The sequence below is a fragment of the Microcebus murinus genome, chromosome 26, assembly GCF_040939455.1.
Source record: "Microcebus murinus isolate Inina chromosome 26, M.murinus_Inina_mat1.0, whole genome shotgun sequence".
Taxonomy (NCBI): Eukaryota; Metazoa; Chordata; class Mammalia; order Primates; family Cheirogaleidae; genus Microcebus; species Microcebus murinus.
The window spans coordinates 1736826-1752455 of NC_134129.1; the positions used below are offsets into that span (position 1 = coordinate 1736826).

A 15630-nucleotide genomic window follows, 5' to 3' on the forward strand; every position below is an offset into this window, starting at 1 on the left:
TGTAACTGATAGACGCTTTTTTTTTTTTTTTTTTTTTTTTTGAGACAGAGTCTCGCTTTGTTGTCCAGGCTAGAGTGAGTGCCGTGGCGTCAGCCTAGCTCACAGCAACCTCAAACTCCTGGGCTTGAGTGATCCTTCTGCCTCAGCCTCCCGAGTAGCTGGGACTACAGGCATGCGCCACCATGCCCGGCTAATTTTTTATATATATATCAGTTGGCCAACCAATTTCTTTCCATTTATAGTAGAGACGGGGTCTCGCTCTTGCTCAGGCTGGTTTTGAACTCCTGACCTTGAGCAATCCGCCCGCCTCGGCCTCCCAAGAGCTAGGATTACAGGCGTGAGCCACAGCGCCCGGCCTGATAGACGCATTTTTAATTCCAGCATTTTTTTTTTTTTACTAGTCTGTTCCTCCATCTCCTCAATTCTGTCTTTAATCAGTTGGTAATATTTAAGCACTCAGACTTTTTAACCATTAAATAATATTTAGTGGGAGGTATTGTCACTAATGTAGACATAATAATAATGCAGCCATTACTTATTAGTTTTGCTAGTAGTGGTAAGTGAATTTTTATACTTTGATCTTTATTGTAGAGGTATATTTTCTAACTGGTAACATGAATCTGTTAGATGATTGTCAGAAACTGAATGAAAATTGAAAAATATGATTTAAAAAATTCCAGAGTTAATATATGCACTTTGCAGCATTCAGACAATATAGTAAGAATTTATGTAGCCTTTTTCCCTAGACCTATAACTCATATATTTTCAGTATCATGCCTTTTTTCAAAAGATGAGATTTGTAACACATTGTTCCACAATTTATAATTGTTAGTTACCTTTTGTGAACGTGCTCTGTCTACATTTATAGTTCTTTCCTGTAAGTTCCTATAGTTCTTTCCTGTGTTTAATGAATGCTTAGTGTTATAATTAATTTGAATAAAACTGCTAAATTGCAGTCTCTAAAGGGTTGTAACAATTTATATTTCTGCCAATAGTATATGTGGAAGAGGCCATTTTCCCCCACATCTTTGACAATACTGGATATTATCAGTTACTTTCATTTTTGTTGATCTGATAGGTAAAAGATGGTGTCTTTCTCTGAACTGTTGACTATTTCTGATTACAGGGTACTGTTTCTCTTACAAAATATTTGGTGTACAGTAGATTTCTCCATAAATGTTTGTGAAATGATTGACATAATGAAACATAGTTGTGTTGGCTGGATTTTAAAAATTGAATGAACAGTAAAAAACATTTTTGGGTGCAGTTGTATGACTTTGGACAGATATACTGTCACAAAGCCACCAGGACAATCAAGATAAGAGACCTTACTGTCATCTCTGAAGTTTTCTTACCCCCCTTTTTTTTTTGTTTTTTTTTTTTTTTTGAGACAAAGTCTCGATTTGTTGCCCAAGCTAGAGTGAGTGCTGTAGTGTCCACCTAGCTCACAGCAACCTCGAACTTCTGGGCTCAGGCAATCCTGCTGCCTCAGCCTCCCGAGTAGCTGGGACTACAGGCATGTGCCACCATGCCCTACTAATTTTTTCTATATATATGTTAGTTGGCCAAATAATTTCTTTCTATTTATAGTAGAGACGGGTCTCGCTCTTGCTCAGGCTGGTTTCAAAGTCCTGACCTCGAGCAATCCTCCTGCCTCAGCCTCCTGAATAGCTGGGACTACAGGCATTCCCGGCTAATTTTTTTCTATATATATTAGTTGACCAATTAATTTCTTTTTACTTATAGTAGAGACGGGATCGCGCTCTTGCTCAGGCTGGTTTCAAACTCTGGGCCTCCAGCAATCTGCCTGCATCGGCCTCCCAGAGTGCTAGGATTATGGGCGTGAGCCACCGTGCCTCTCACCCCCTTTTATAGTCATTTCCTTCCTTCTTTCTTTAGCCTCTGTTCTGATTTGTCCCTATAGTTTTGCCTTTTACAGAATGTCGTATCAGTAGAAGCATATAGTATTAGCCTTTCATATCTGCCTTCTTTAGCTTAGAATAAGGCTTTTGAAACTCAATTCATGTTGTTGCATGTAATAATAATTCCTTTTTATTGAATAGTATTCAATCTCGTGGATTTACCACAATTGTTTATTCATTTACCTGGTTAACGGACATTGGGTTGTTTCTACTTTTGGGTGCTTAATAATATAAAGCTACCATAAATAACGTACAGGTCTTTTTGTAGACATAATGCTGTCATTTTTCTTGGGTAAATATGTAAGCATGGACTTGCTGGGTATTATGGGGTGTGTATGGTTTTAATTAAAAACTTTTATTTTTATTTTTTTAAGGCAGAGTCTCACTCTGTTGCCTGGGCTAGAGTGCCATGGCATCAGTCTAGCTCATAGCAACCTCAAACTCCTGGGCTCAAGTAATCCTTCTGCCTCAGCCTCCCGAGTAGCTGGGACTACAGGCATGTGCCACCATTCCTGGCTAAGTTTTTCTATATATTTTTAGTTGGCCAATTAATTTGTTTCTATTTTTAATAGGGACGGGATCTTGCTCTTGCTCAAGCTGGTTTCAAACTACTGACCTTGAGTGATCCTCCCGCCTCAGCCTCCCAGAGTGCTAGGTTTATAGGCATAAGCCACCACACCCGGCCTATTAGAAACTTTTATACTGTTTCCCAGAGTGTACCTTTTTTTCCGTTCCCACCAGCTATTCTCCATCCTTCAAGAACTAGTGTTCTTAGAATTTTAACGTTAGTCGTTATTATATTTGTGTAGTGTTGTCATTTGGTTTTAATTTGTGTTTTTGTAATGATTAGTGATTTTGATCATCTTTTCATGTGTTTTTTTGCCACTTGTATATCTTGGTAAAGTGTGTATTCAAATCTTTTGCCCACTTTTAATGGATTTTTGTTTCATTACTGGGAGTTCTTTGTATATTCTGGATATAAGTCCTTTATTAGATATATTTTCTCTCAGACTTGTCTTTTCATTTTCTTAATGATGTCTTTCTTTAAGTGAGCAGAAGTTTTAAATTTTGGTGAGGTCAAATCCCTAAGTTTTTTTATTTGTGCTTTTTGTGTATTATCTAAAATTTTTGCTTAACACAAGGTCACAAATATTTTCTACTATGTTTTCTTCTAGCAGTGTAGAGTTTTACTTTTACATTGAGATATGTTACCCATTTCGAGTTAATTTTTGTACATGATACAAAGTATGTGTCAAATTTCTTTTTGTTTTTAACATATGGATGTCCAGTTCTACAATCATTTTTGTTGAAAAGACAAAATGAGTAACCTTGGTACCTTTGAAATAAATTGACTACATATATGTGTGTAGGTCTGTTGTAATGCTAAAATTCTGAAATTTCATTATAAGCTCTTAAAATTATTTGTGCTAAACTGCTGTACTTAGTTTTTGAACCCTTGTGCATCTTGTAGAATCAAAACTCTGCTAAGCTTAGATTCATCATTAGCATATCTAAACAGGAGGTGGGTTTACTAGGACAAAGTGATTTAGTAAGAGCTAAAGAAAAAACTGATGTGATACTAAGAGGAAGTAGTGATTATGGGACCTAGCTAGAAAAACCAGGTAGAAATGGAATAGGATCTTCAGTAAGTTTTTGAAGAGTAGATGGGGAAAGATTTGGTGGTGTGAGGTTTTGAGTAGACAGTCATTCTCTGCAATTTTTTTCTCTTTCAGCTTTGGTTTGGAATATTCACTTTTCATTTTCTGCATGTCACGTTTCTACTCCTGTTCCAGTTTAAATGGTACATTCTTTGTGGTAGGGCTATAATACTTAAAATTATGTTTAGGAATTATGTCTCCCACTAAACTTTAAATTTCTTTGTACAACAGATTGTGTCTATCATGTTCATCATTGTGTTTCTTTTTGTAGTTTCTGGTAAATACATAGTAGCCATTCAGTAAATGTTGAATGAATTTGTGTTGTCTCACCCATTCACCCAGCTTGTGTTGAATGAATGACATAAGAAAAAGGCCCAGAGAATGAAAATTGCAGAGAATGAATGATGTTAAGTAATTTATACAGTTTGTTGCAGGGTGAGAAGTATAATGGGAGATAAATTTGAAAGGTTAGTTAGGACCATGAATGTTAGAATAGGTTTCTGTGGTGAGCCTTATATGCTAAACTGAATGCAGGTGTTGGGTTTTTACCCTGTATGATAGATATTACACATGATACAGGAGTTTTTTAAAAAGTCTGAATTAATTCAGTGGGAGTGGAAAGGAGGGCATGATGAAGACTTCTGAGTTGTCAGGATTTCAGTTTGAATGACAACACTTAAAGGGAGAAAGTTATGACTGAGCTTTCAAGCCCAGATGGTGACACCTTTAATAGAAAAAAGGAAATAGCTTTCTCTGCATGGGGTGTGCATATATTGGGTTACCTATGAAGTCATGTGTAGGTATCCTTCACGTGGTTACAAATCCTGTAAAATTTGAGTTTATGGTACAGAGTAGTTATAAATTTAGGTAGATAGGAGAACTGAAGCTAAAATAGCTAGGTTAGAAGACAGAATCTTTTGAAGACTTTTGCATTTTGATGAGAAAGTTCTTTATCTTAGAACTTTAGAAGAGTTAGGTAGAGGTGATCAACAGGGATAATGAACATAAATGGAGGACTAAGTCATTGAATTGTTGAAGAATTGTGATTTTCCTGAGAATTGTATTCAAGGAATATTTGAGAGGGGAGTAGGAGAAAAGGAAGACTAAGACAGGGGTACTATTATTGACTTAAGGCAGAATATGATCGACCTTTACCATGGTAAAAGCCCAGGGTACTGTTGAGAGTTCATAGAGAAAGAATATTTTGTTGAGGAATCAGGAAAGATTTTCAGGGAGATGGTATTTTTGCTGGGCCAGGATGAATGCATAGGGTTTCAGTCATTAAAGTTAGGAAGGTGAGTAGAGTAGAAGTCAGAGGCCCTGGTTCCTATTAAGACTTCTAGAATCTTATTGCTGGGGTGACCTGATATCCCTTTTTTGATGTATGACTCCTTTACTGTATTTCTGCTAAATTGTTTGTGTAGTCTCTGGAATACCTGTAGTGACTGGCTAGTCATGAAATAGCTAACTTTATTCAACATTTGAACAACTCTGGTTACTCTTGAGTTATTCTGAACCCAAATCTACCTTCCTGTAATTTCCATTCACTGTATTCCAGAGAACTTCTAGCCCACTTTAGACATTATATCTGTATTAACGCAGCCTGAGAGTGTGCTTTGGCAGCAACTTTATTATACTAGTGCCGGGGTCCTCAGACTTTTTAAACGGGGCCAGTTCACTGTCCCTCAGACCGTTGGAGAGCTGGACTATAGTTTAAAAAAAACTATGAACAAATTCCTATGCACACTGCACATATCTTATTTTGAAGTAAAAAAACAAATGGGCAAAAATACCTGCATGTGGCCCGCGGGCCGTAGTTTGAGGACTCCTGTACCAGTGAGTCAGTAAACTTACTTTTAAAAAGTAAATATGTATGTATTTTTACCTAAAAGCTGAAGTTTTAGTCAAGGGAGGAAAAGAGAGTGATAACTTATATAAGTTTTTTTTTTAAGTTATTTTGAAATTGAGGAAATCTAAGCATATTATAGGATATGAACCCCAATGTGACTTTTCTATCTTATTTGTACATATGTCTTATTTCTTCCTCTATTCTACTTCCTTCTCAGTGTATATTATTAAGAGATAAGGGAAAGATAGTGACAATTGCTATAGAGCAATTTCTCATGATAGCTGGAGTAGGTGTGCTTCAAGAATAAGTCTAGGCAAGTAGAGAGGAAACATTTTAAGAAAGAAGACTGAGTAAAAAAGGATGTTGGTAAAGATTCACCAGGATTTTAGGTGGGATAGGCAGAGTTGGAGGATAGAATGATTGTAAACTAAACTTAACTCTAACATAGTTACAGTTTATATGGTGAGAGGGAAGCTGAGTATAATCATGTTGGGATCTGGATGAATAAATAGTATTAATGTTTTTACCTGACAAATAACAGATTTGTTAGTAAGAAAGGCTATGTCTGTCTATTGAGAGCTAATGTGCCAAAGAAAATTTTACATTGTACATTCCTGTATGACTCCAGTCTCTCCATTTTCAGGCGTCATTGGAAGAAATGGGGTTTAATACATGGAATTTCACTTTCTCTAAGAAGGTAGTAGGTAATAATTGCTCTTATCTTTGAAGGTGCTAGAGACTGACAACCTTCCAAAAATTCTTTTTGTATAAATATCCTTTAATCTTGTCTATCTTTGTAGAACTGTATAGTCTTGACCAGAGATCTCTTCTCAATATGTAAATTATGAAATTGAGATCCAGAAAGGTCATGACTTTTTCATGGCCATAGATAGTGAAAACCTTTTTCTCACTTCCATGTCCTGAATATTTTTTAATGTTTGATGACTTTTCTTTTTAAAGAAGTGGAAGGCACCAAATCCAGAAATTACTTACCTGTATGTAGGACACTTTGCTGTGAAGAATAAAAATGGCACAATTCATTCTTCTTGTAATCACACTTTTTTCTGAATGTGTAATTTGACACTTTCCCCTCTTTTTTCCAACCTTATACTCTGGTTGCATGTGAATTGAAACTTTATACTAACAGCTTTCAAGGTCTTACTTCCTGCTGCTACCCAAACTACCTTGTTTGGTGGTTCCCCTGTAATCTATCCCAAGTGCTGCTTCCATGTCATTCCTTATTTATTGAACTGTTAATCTCCCTACACTGGGGGAGAATTGGAAGTCAGGTGAGAGAGATCACTTGTTTGTGAAGAACATATGAATTAGCCTGTTGTTACATAGTGAGTAGTGAGGTTTTTTTGGTGTTTTTTCCCTCTAATACCTTCATTTTCTGATTGATTTCTATCAATTATATTCTGGCTCTCTAAATTCTGAGTCATTATAAATCAGAATTATGGTATAGAAGTAGCTGATGTGTAAGTATAATTAGTTGAAATACCATTCTCTGAGTAACAGCTTCATTTTGTATTACCATTCCCTATGGGAGCCACTTTTCAAGTTACCTCCTTTGAATAAGTTATAATAAATGTTAATTTATTAAATAATGATAAATCAAGCATTAGTTTCTTCTATTGCCTTTCTATGTGTTTCTGACATAAATTGATACTTTAATGACTATGTATAGATAATGGGCAATTTGAAGCCTCCCTTGGAATTTGTTATAAATGAATCCTTAGTGTATTTTGGCCTTTCTTTGATATTGATGTATGTATTCTGTACCTTTTTATTTTGGTTTGAGAAAGAAACAAATATGTGACAACAATGATAGGGGAATATGTACTTTATGAATATGGTAGATTAGGGATGAGTGACAAGTGTTGGCAGTAGAAATCATGGAAATACAGAGGAGAGAGAAGAACAAAGACAGTAATCCCCAAACCCAGAAATAATCCCTGATAGCATTTCTTTCACTAGCAACTTGAAGAAAATTATTTTGTACTATAATTATTTTATTCAGAGGGTAATTTAGTATTTTTCCATGTCTTAGTATTATCATCAATTTTGTTACAGTGTTAACATATCTATAATTTTCACATTTTAGTTATAAAATTTTACTAGTCTACTGTTCTTCACCTTACCTCATTATTGAAAATAAAAATATTATGTTGCTTAGCTTTGTTACTTTAAATGTAGCATTAGAGTTGTTAGCCTTATTACTGGGAGTTTTAAGTAAGGTGGAAAACCAATGGCACCTGAAATGGTAGTAGCTGGATTTGCTTTGTGAATTAACTATTTTTGAAAGTAAGGGAGGCTTTATAGAAAAATTTAAGTAGATTTGGGAATTTTTATCGGTTAAGCTTCAGAATTTAAGGACAGTTGAAAAAGGAGGAAAAAGGAACCTACTAGCATAAAGTTAAATTGTAAATCACTAGAATTGTGTAAAGCTACAGTTTTTAGGCTCTTCTATTGATGCTATTTTTATTAAAAACAGTATCACAATTATAATGACTATGGTGGGCTGTCTTTGGCTGTGAAATTTTTTAGTTATTTAAAGGAAACCTTTGTTAAGCAGGAATTTAAACTGCATCCTGATTTGCCCAATAGATACACACTTAGATGTTGTGATTGTTTTTTCAGTACTTACAAGTGTAATAGGAAAGGATAGTTTTTTTTTTTTTTTTTTTGAGACAGAGTCTCACTTTATTGCCCAGGCTAGAGTGAGTGCCCTGGCGTCAGTCTAGCTCACAGCAACCTCAAACTCCTGGCTCAAGCAGTCCTCCTGCCTCAGCCTCCCAAGTAGCTGGGACTACAGGCATTCACCACCATGCCCGGCTAATTTTTTGTATATATATATTAGTTGGCCAATTAATTTCTTTCTATTTATAGTAGAGACAGGGTCTCGCTCTTGCTCAGGCTGGTTTCGAACTCCTGACCTAGAGCAATCTGCCCGCCTCGGCCTCCCAGAGAGCTAGGATTACAGGCGTGAGCCACCGCGCCCGGCGGAAAGGATAGTTTTTAATGTTTGTTTTTTGGAAAAACATATCATATTTGAATTTTCATATTTTTTTCTCTCCCTTCTACTCCCTAATGTTCCTGATGTTAAAATTTTGACTGTGCTGGGCTGTATGCATAAAGTAAATGAAGGGAAGTGTTTATTTTGTGCTAGTTTTTCTTGACCTTTTTCTTTGAGGTTTCAGTGTAGAGGTACTTTGTCATAGTACTTAACCCACTCTGTTGAGTTTCCAGTTTGCTCATTTCTTGACAGACTGTAAACTCCTTGAGAGTTAGAGATTGTCTTGTTCACCAGGGTATCCATTTACCATAGACTGTACCTGATGTAATGAGATGCTTAACCTAATGGAAAGATTGGAAGATTGGAAAGACATAATGCCAGATGGAAAAAATGATTGTCTTTGAGAACTGAGGTAATAGCAGGTTATTAATCATTATTACTATTTTGAAAAGAGTAAAGTTAATTCCCAGAAAAAGAGAATACAAAGACATAAGTCACAGTACTTTGCCATGATGAGTGTACTCTCTAAGACCTAACTTGTGCCTTCTGCCTAGTTTTCTGAAATAAAACCACTGCCATCCAGGAATGTAGATTTTGGTCCCCAAGAGGGAAAAAAGGCAATGTGGATAGAAGGACTAGGCTATGGTATACTTAGTCTGAGGCAGCATTGGACTGTTTTGGGAATAAGAAGGAACAAAGGTGCTACTTCCCTCCAGTGCTGAGGGTTAGGGAAATCAAGAAATAGAAAGGGATATGCAAATGTTGGAAGGTTATCTTACAGGTAGTAATTAGTAATTTATTATTTTGCTGTTGTAAATTATTTTTGGTTTGTCTTTTTGTTTTCTGAGACAAGATCCTGCTATGTTGCCCAGGCTGCTCTCTGACTCCTGGGTTTAAGGGATCTTCCCAAGTAGCTGGGATTATAGGCACAGGCCACTGTGCCCAGCTTGTAAATTACTTTTTAATAATTGATGTTACTTTACTTTAATCCCATTTATATGGGTAAGAAAATTTATTTCATGATAGTTTACAAAGATGAGTTTTTGATAATTATTATTCTTGTGTTTGCTTCCTCAGCATTTGACATTGTGCAGCAAAGAAATGGTTATGGAGAAGCCAAGTCCGCTGCTTGTAGGGCGGGAGTTTGTGAGGCAATATTATACTTTGCTGAATAAAGCTCCAGAATACTTACACAGGTAAATTTTAAACAAATTGTTTAGTATTTTTATTTAGTTTTTGGAGGGTATGACTACATGTATTTTTCCTTTCCTGTTTCCTCGTAACCTGACAGTATCTTTGTAAATTTCTCTAAACCGTATTCGATATTTTAACCATCTGATGTCTAAAACCAGTGTTTTTGACTACAAGTCATAGCAAGAAAAACACCTCATACCATATCCTAGTACATAACACATTTGTATTTTTATATATACTCTGGTATTTTATTTTTCATTTAAAAAAATCTTAGGGCCTGACCAACTAGTGGTTTTCCAGTATGCAATTTGAAATCAATGCTTTAAATCATTTTAAGTCCTCCCAAACAGTGTTGGGGAATGAATTGGTTAAATGATTATACTTGTGAAAATTTGTATTTCTTATAATCTGCAAAATAGTATTGGTAAAACAGCAATAGTAGCCTTGTTTATTATAATACCTTGGCAAATGTTGGGCATCTGTGAGCTTATTTTTCCCAGAGATTGAAGTGAAATTGATTTACATTGTAGGTAGTACTTATTAATTTGTCATCTGGGTATATCTTAGCAAGTGGAAGATAAGTGCAAACTCTTATAAGAATTAGACTTTATGTGTATTGTATAACAAACTGGTTAAGTGAGTTAAGGATAAATATTATACTGCCACTTCATGTGGGGAAGGCTGTTTAAAAGACTTAAGTTCCTTTATCTGTGTAGTATTTTCTGCCTTATTCCAGAAGACGTTTCTGTATTTACTGTTTGCTAGGATCTTTTAAGTACTTCCCTTAGTATATGATTTTGTGTAACCCTTATGTCAATCTTACAGAAGTGAAGGTGCTTTTATTATCTCACCTTACATATTGAGCATCCGAGGCTAGTAATTCATCCAGGATTGTGCAGTAAGTAAATGAGCTAGCCATCGCCAATATTCAGGCCAATTCTGACTAGAGAGCCTCTAACCACTCTACTAGAATCCAGTAGTTATAAAGTATAACATGTACCCCCTCCATAAACCCCACATCAACAGCTGTATGTTTAAGTGACAGAGCAAAAGTTAAAACAAGGCTATACAATATCATGTTAAGTGGCACAAACTTCCATTTTATATCTAGCTCATTTAACCAGTTTCCCTCTTAATGAAAATTTAGGTGGTTTATAATTTATCACTTTTTTAAAGCAGTGCTATAATGAATATCCTCAAATGTGCATTTTGTGTATCTTGCTAGTTATTTTCTTAGAATAATTAGAATAAGTTCCTGGAAGAATTGTTGCATCAAAGGTATGATCATTTCTAAGGCTTTTCATAAACATGTACACATACTTTCTCTCCCCCTGTTACTCTGTTCAGTTGTCCCCTAGAAAAATAATGCCAGTTTACTTGCTTGCCAATAGTATATGAGAGAAAATAGCATAAATTTAAAAATATAAGTTAATAGTTAAAAACCGTGGACTCTGGGCTCTTGTCCTAGCTACCCACTTGGTAGGATATATGACCTTAGTGGAGTTATTTAACCTCTTCTGAACCTCAATTTGTTCACTGAGATAATAGCATTTATTTCATGAGGTTGTTAAGAGGGTTAAATGAATCAATATATGTAATACACTGAAAATATTGCTTGGCTTAAAGGAAGCTCTTACATGTGTTTTGGTGGGATAGGAGCTCAGTTCTCTTTATGAAAAAAATTAACTTTGTGTCTTTGGTAACCTCAATTTAGTGAGATGTTCTGATTGCTTTAGGTAATACCAGAGACAGACTAATTTGTCATGTACTTAGCACAAAAATATTAACAGATTTGATGCTGAAGTAATTTTAGATTTTTGACATGTTCTCTGAATTATCTTAATTATTGTATATCTAACTAAACTGTTCTCATCTAAGCTTTTAGAATTGATAATTATTTGAAGATCTGACTAGAGTGTTAAACTGATTCCTAAACAAATCTAGACAACTGAGTTTTTGTATTCCAAGGGAAGAAGTGGATCAATAACTACAGAATCCGTATTTAGAATTTATCAAATAGTCAAGACTATTTCATTCTTCCACTTACCAAAAAAATAGATGTGATAAGAATTAGATGAGCATAGGTAATGATTGTCTACTTAGTATGCCAGATACATTAAGCATTCTGTGTGCATTACTGATTTAATCTTTAAAACAACCCTGTGGAGTGGTTACTATTGATTTATAACCAAGAAAACTGAACTTAAAGACCTTAAGTAACTTGCCCCAGAGATTACTAATCGGTAACAGAACCAGACGTGGAACTTAGTCTGACTGACATCAGAACTCTGCTGCCTCGTAGGCTTTTTTTTACAATTCATTAATTATCAGTGGTTTTGCAGGTTTTATGGCAGGAATTCTTCCTATGTTCATGGTGGAGTAGATGCTAGTGGAAAGCCCCAGGAAGCTGTTTATGGCCAAAATGTATGTATCAGTTTCATATGTTTTAGAAATTGTTTTGTGTTAAGATATTTTAAAATAGCCTTCATGTGCCCATGGATTTCTTCAATATGATCATTAGTTGTAACTGGAATTTGTTTTAATAATTGTCAAAGGTGCTTTGAGTTCTTTCTTAAACATCCATTTTTTTTTTTTTAATGAAACATGGTGTATTGCATTAGGATGGATACAAAGGAGACATTTGGGATGTTTTCTATCCTTGATATATTTTATACATGAAATAGTTGAGATAATGTATTAAGTTTATGCAAATGTGGGCTAAATCCTATGTTACAGGAATGCACAGGAGTATGCGCTCTTATGGTCTAACAGGGAGGGAAGACTTTATATTGGATGTGAGACTTCAGCAAGGCTCTATAGCATTTGGCCTTACCAAATAAGAAGGAATTGGAAGTAGAAAAAATGACATCAGGAAATACACAGTGAAGTAAATTCAGGTGTGAGGTCATTGAGCAGTCAATACAGTTTGTGAGAATACTTACTATAGAAAAATGGGAGAAAGCTGTACAAAGCCCAGATTACTGTACAATATCAGAGAGCCATTGTGATTCCTTGTATAGAGGTGTGTGACGTGTTGAAAATTGTTTAGGAGCTTTAGTCTGGCAGTGATGCATGGCATGGTAGAATGGATTCAAATGAGACAGAAAGCGTAAATAACATTGAAGAGTTCTAGGGAAATCAATGAGGGTGGGTAATAATACTGTGTAGGTAATGCAGTATCACAAGAGTTTGTTTTCCCCCCTTCCCTAATAAAGGATATACACCACAAAGTGTTATCTCTGAACTTCAGTGAATGTCATACTAAAATTCGTCATGTGGATGCTCATGCAACCTTGAGTGATGGAGTAGTTGTCCAGGTCATGGGTTTGCTGTCTAACAGTGGACAGCCAGAGAGGAAGTTTATGCAAACCTTTGTTCTGGCTCCTGAAGTAAGTTTTCATTTCACATAATTTTATTTATATGATTTAATTTAGCTGTTGTTAGTTGGTTGCAGTGTCCAAGAGTTTCTTCTAATAGATGTAGATTTGCATATTGCTATTTTTGAGAAATTTGTGTTGGATTCTGTTATAATTTGAGCATGTGTGTGCGAGCACGTGTGCTTTGATTATTTGGAATTCAAAATTAGAAACTGATACAAGTGTGTAAATGGATGATTAAGATTGCAGAAATAGTACAAGAAGTATATTGGTATATTTTCAAAGTTACATTTTGAAAATGAAATGGAAAAGTTGTGTTGGTTCTCTTGAGTAGCTGTTTCTTGAGTTGTAATATTTTTTTTTTCATTTTTTTTTATTTCGGCATATTATGGCGTTACAGATTTTAAGGTTTCAATAAGAGTTGTAATATTTTTTGAGTGATTTTTTTTTTCCTTTTTAGTTTATATTAACATCATAGCATGTTCAGCTTTGGAAAACTGACAATTCAGATTGTTTCTCTAGTATTGAAATTTAAAATGCATATGTCATGTAATTTGTTTTTTATGTAATACCAAATTCATGGGTGTTTATGGAATATTTACATGTTTTTTTCCTGTAGGGATCTGTTCCAAATAAGTTTTATGTTCACAATGATATGTTTCGTTACGAAGATGAAGTATTTGGTGATTCTGAACCAGAACTCGATGAAGGTGAGGTTAACTTTGAAGCTCGAAGAGCTCTGTCGGTATCCTTTAAGGACTGTTTAATTTCTATGTCTGTGAAATTTATAGAAATTTCCTTTTTATTGTAACTGAGTCAAATTCTCTTTTCTCCTTTTTTTTTTTGTTATAAAAGAAATCAATGTCTATTATGTGAAATTATACAAAAATCAGACATAGAAAGTGAAAAAAGACATAGAAAGTGAAAGTGAAAATCCTTAGTTTCATCCTCTAGATAACCAAGTGTGGTGCCTATTATAGAATTCTCTTGGATTCTGTACTTACCAATGCTTACTTTTACAAAAATGGAATTATATTGGCTCAGGTTACTTTTTTCACTTCTTTGTTCCGTGTTCATTTTGTAGTTTTTTGGTTTTTTGTTTTTTTTTTTTTTTTTTTTTGAGACAGAGTCTCACTTTTTTGTCCAGGCTAGAGTGAGTGCCGTGGCGTCAGCCTAGCTCACAGCAACCTCAAACTCCTGGGCTCGAGCGATCCTTCTGCCTCAGCCTCCCGAGTAGCTGGGACTACAGGCATGAGCCACCATGCCCAGCTAATTTTTTTTTTTATATATATATATCAGTTGGCCAATTAATTTCTTTCTATTTATAGTAGAGACGGGGTCTCGCTCTTACTCAGGCTGGTTTTGAACTCCTGACCTAGAGCAATCCGCCCGCCTCGGCCTCCCAAGAGCTAGGATTACAGGCGTGAGCCACCGCGCCCGGCCCAGTTTTTTGGTTTTTTTTTTCTGTTTTTTTTTTTTTTTGTTTTTTTTTTTGAGACAGAATCTCACTTTGTTGCCCAGGCTAGAGTGCCATGGCAACAGCCTCTAGCTCACAGCAACCTCAAACTCCTGGGCTCAAGCAATCCTTCTGCCTCAGCCTCCCGAGTAGCTGGGACTACAGACATGCGCCACCATGCCCGGTTAATTTTTTCTATATATTTTAGTTGGCCAATTAATTTTCCGTCTGTTTTTAGTGGAGATGGGGTCTCGCTCTCGCTCAGGCTGGTCTTGAACTCCTGACCTTGAGCGATCCACAGTCCTCGGCCTCCTAGAGTGCTAGGATTACAGGCCTGAATCGCTGTGCCCTGGCCTCATTTTGTAGTTATACCATAATTATTTGATCTTCCATTGATAGACATTAGTTTGTTTCGTTTTTCATTGCTCTATTAAATAGATGTGACAAAGGAAACTGAATCATGGCTCTAATATATTTCCTACCTTTTCTTACTGAAATATCTTTTTACAATAGAGTATAGAGTATAATAAATACCAAACTTAATCATGCTTGTTATCTTTAGTTTTTGAGAGAACAGGGAATATTCTAGTTGAATGCCTCTGTAAGAAATTTGTCTTTTTTTTTTTTTTTTTGCTATCATACCACCTCCTTAAACATATTAAAAATATATGTGTATTAGAAATCGTTAGGCCTCTTAAAAGATATGATGTATTATGTATTGCCAGAATCAGAAGATGAGGTAGAAGAAGAACAAGAAGAAAGGCAACCATCTCCTGAACCTGTGCAAGAAAATGCTAACAGTGGTTACTATGAAGCCCACCCTGTGACGTAAGAATCGTGTTTGCAAGGTTAAACTCGATCTGAACTATGATGTTGGCAAGGTGGTTTCTGTACCTAGGATAATTATTGGAAGTAAATTTTTGATAGAACTACCTATTATATGTATGAAAGAAATTTGGAAATAATTGTTTTTATTTAATTTAAAAGAGTAATGTTAAAGAATTGGTGCTTCAGGGTATTACTCCTTTCTACCTTCTAGTTCTTATTGGAATTTTGCTTCAAAACACTTTATAGATATAGTACAGGTTATTGGCATATAACTCGTTATGTCCATTACATTAGAGAGAAATTGAATTTTATCTTACTTGAACTAACCAT

At 35.3% G+C, this 15630-nt stretch overlaps 1 protein-coding gene across 10 annotated transcripts in view; it reads left to right on the forward strand.

Annotated features, from left to right (window-relative positions):
• The window catches only part of G3BP2 (G3BP stress granule assembly factor 2), a 77812-nt gene that overhangs the window by 50314 nt on the left and 11868 nt on the right, over nt 1-15630 (forward strand). For 8 of the 10 annotated variants that reach the window (XM_075997837.1, XM_075997833.1, XM_012744492.2 and 5 more), the window contains 5 exons: nt 9523-9641; nt 11982-12063; nt 12855-13028; nt 13636-13726; nt 15198-15300. In XM_075997837.1, the coding sequence (XP_075853952.1) occupies nt 9547-9641; nt 11982-12063; nt 12855-13028; nt 13636-13726; nt 15198-15300 (545 nt within the window). In that variant the 5' untranslated portion in view covers nt 9523-9546. Of the gene's footprint in view, nt 1-8757; nt 8858-9522; nt 9642-11981; nt 12064-12854; nt 13029-13635; nt 13727-15197; nt 15301-15630 lie in introns of all 10 variants that reach the window. The other 2 variants (XM_075997835.1, XM_075997834.1) reach the window with 1 other exon arrangement.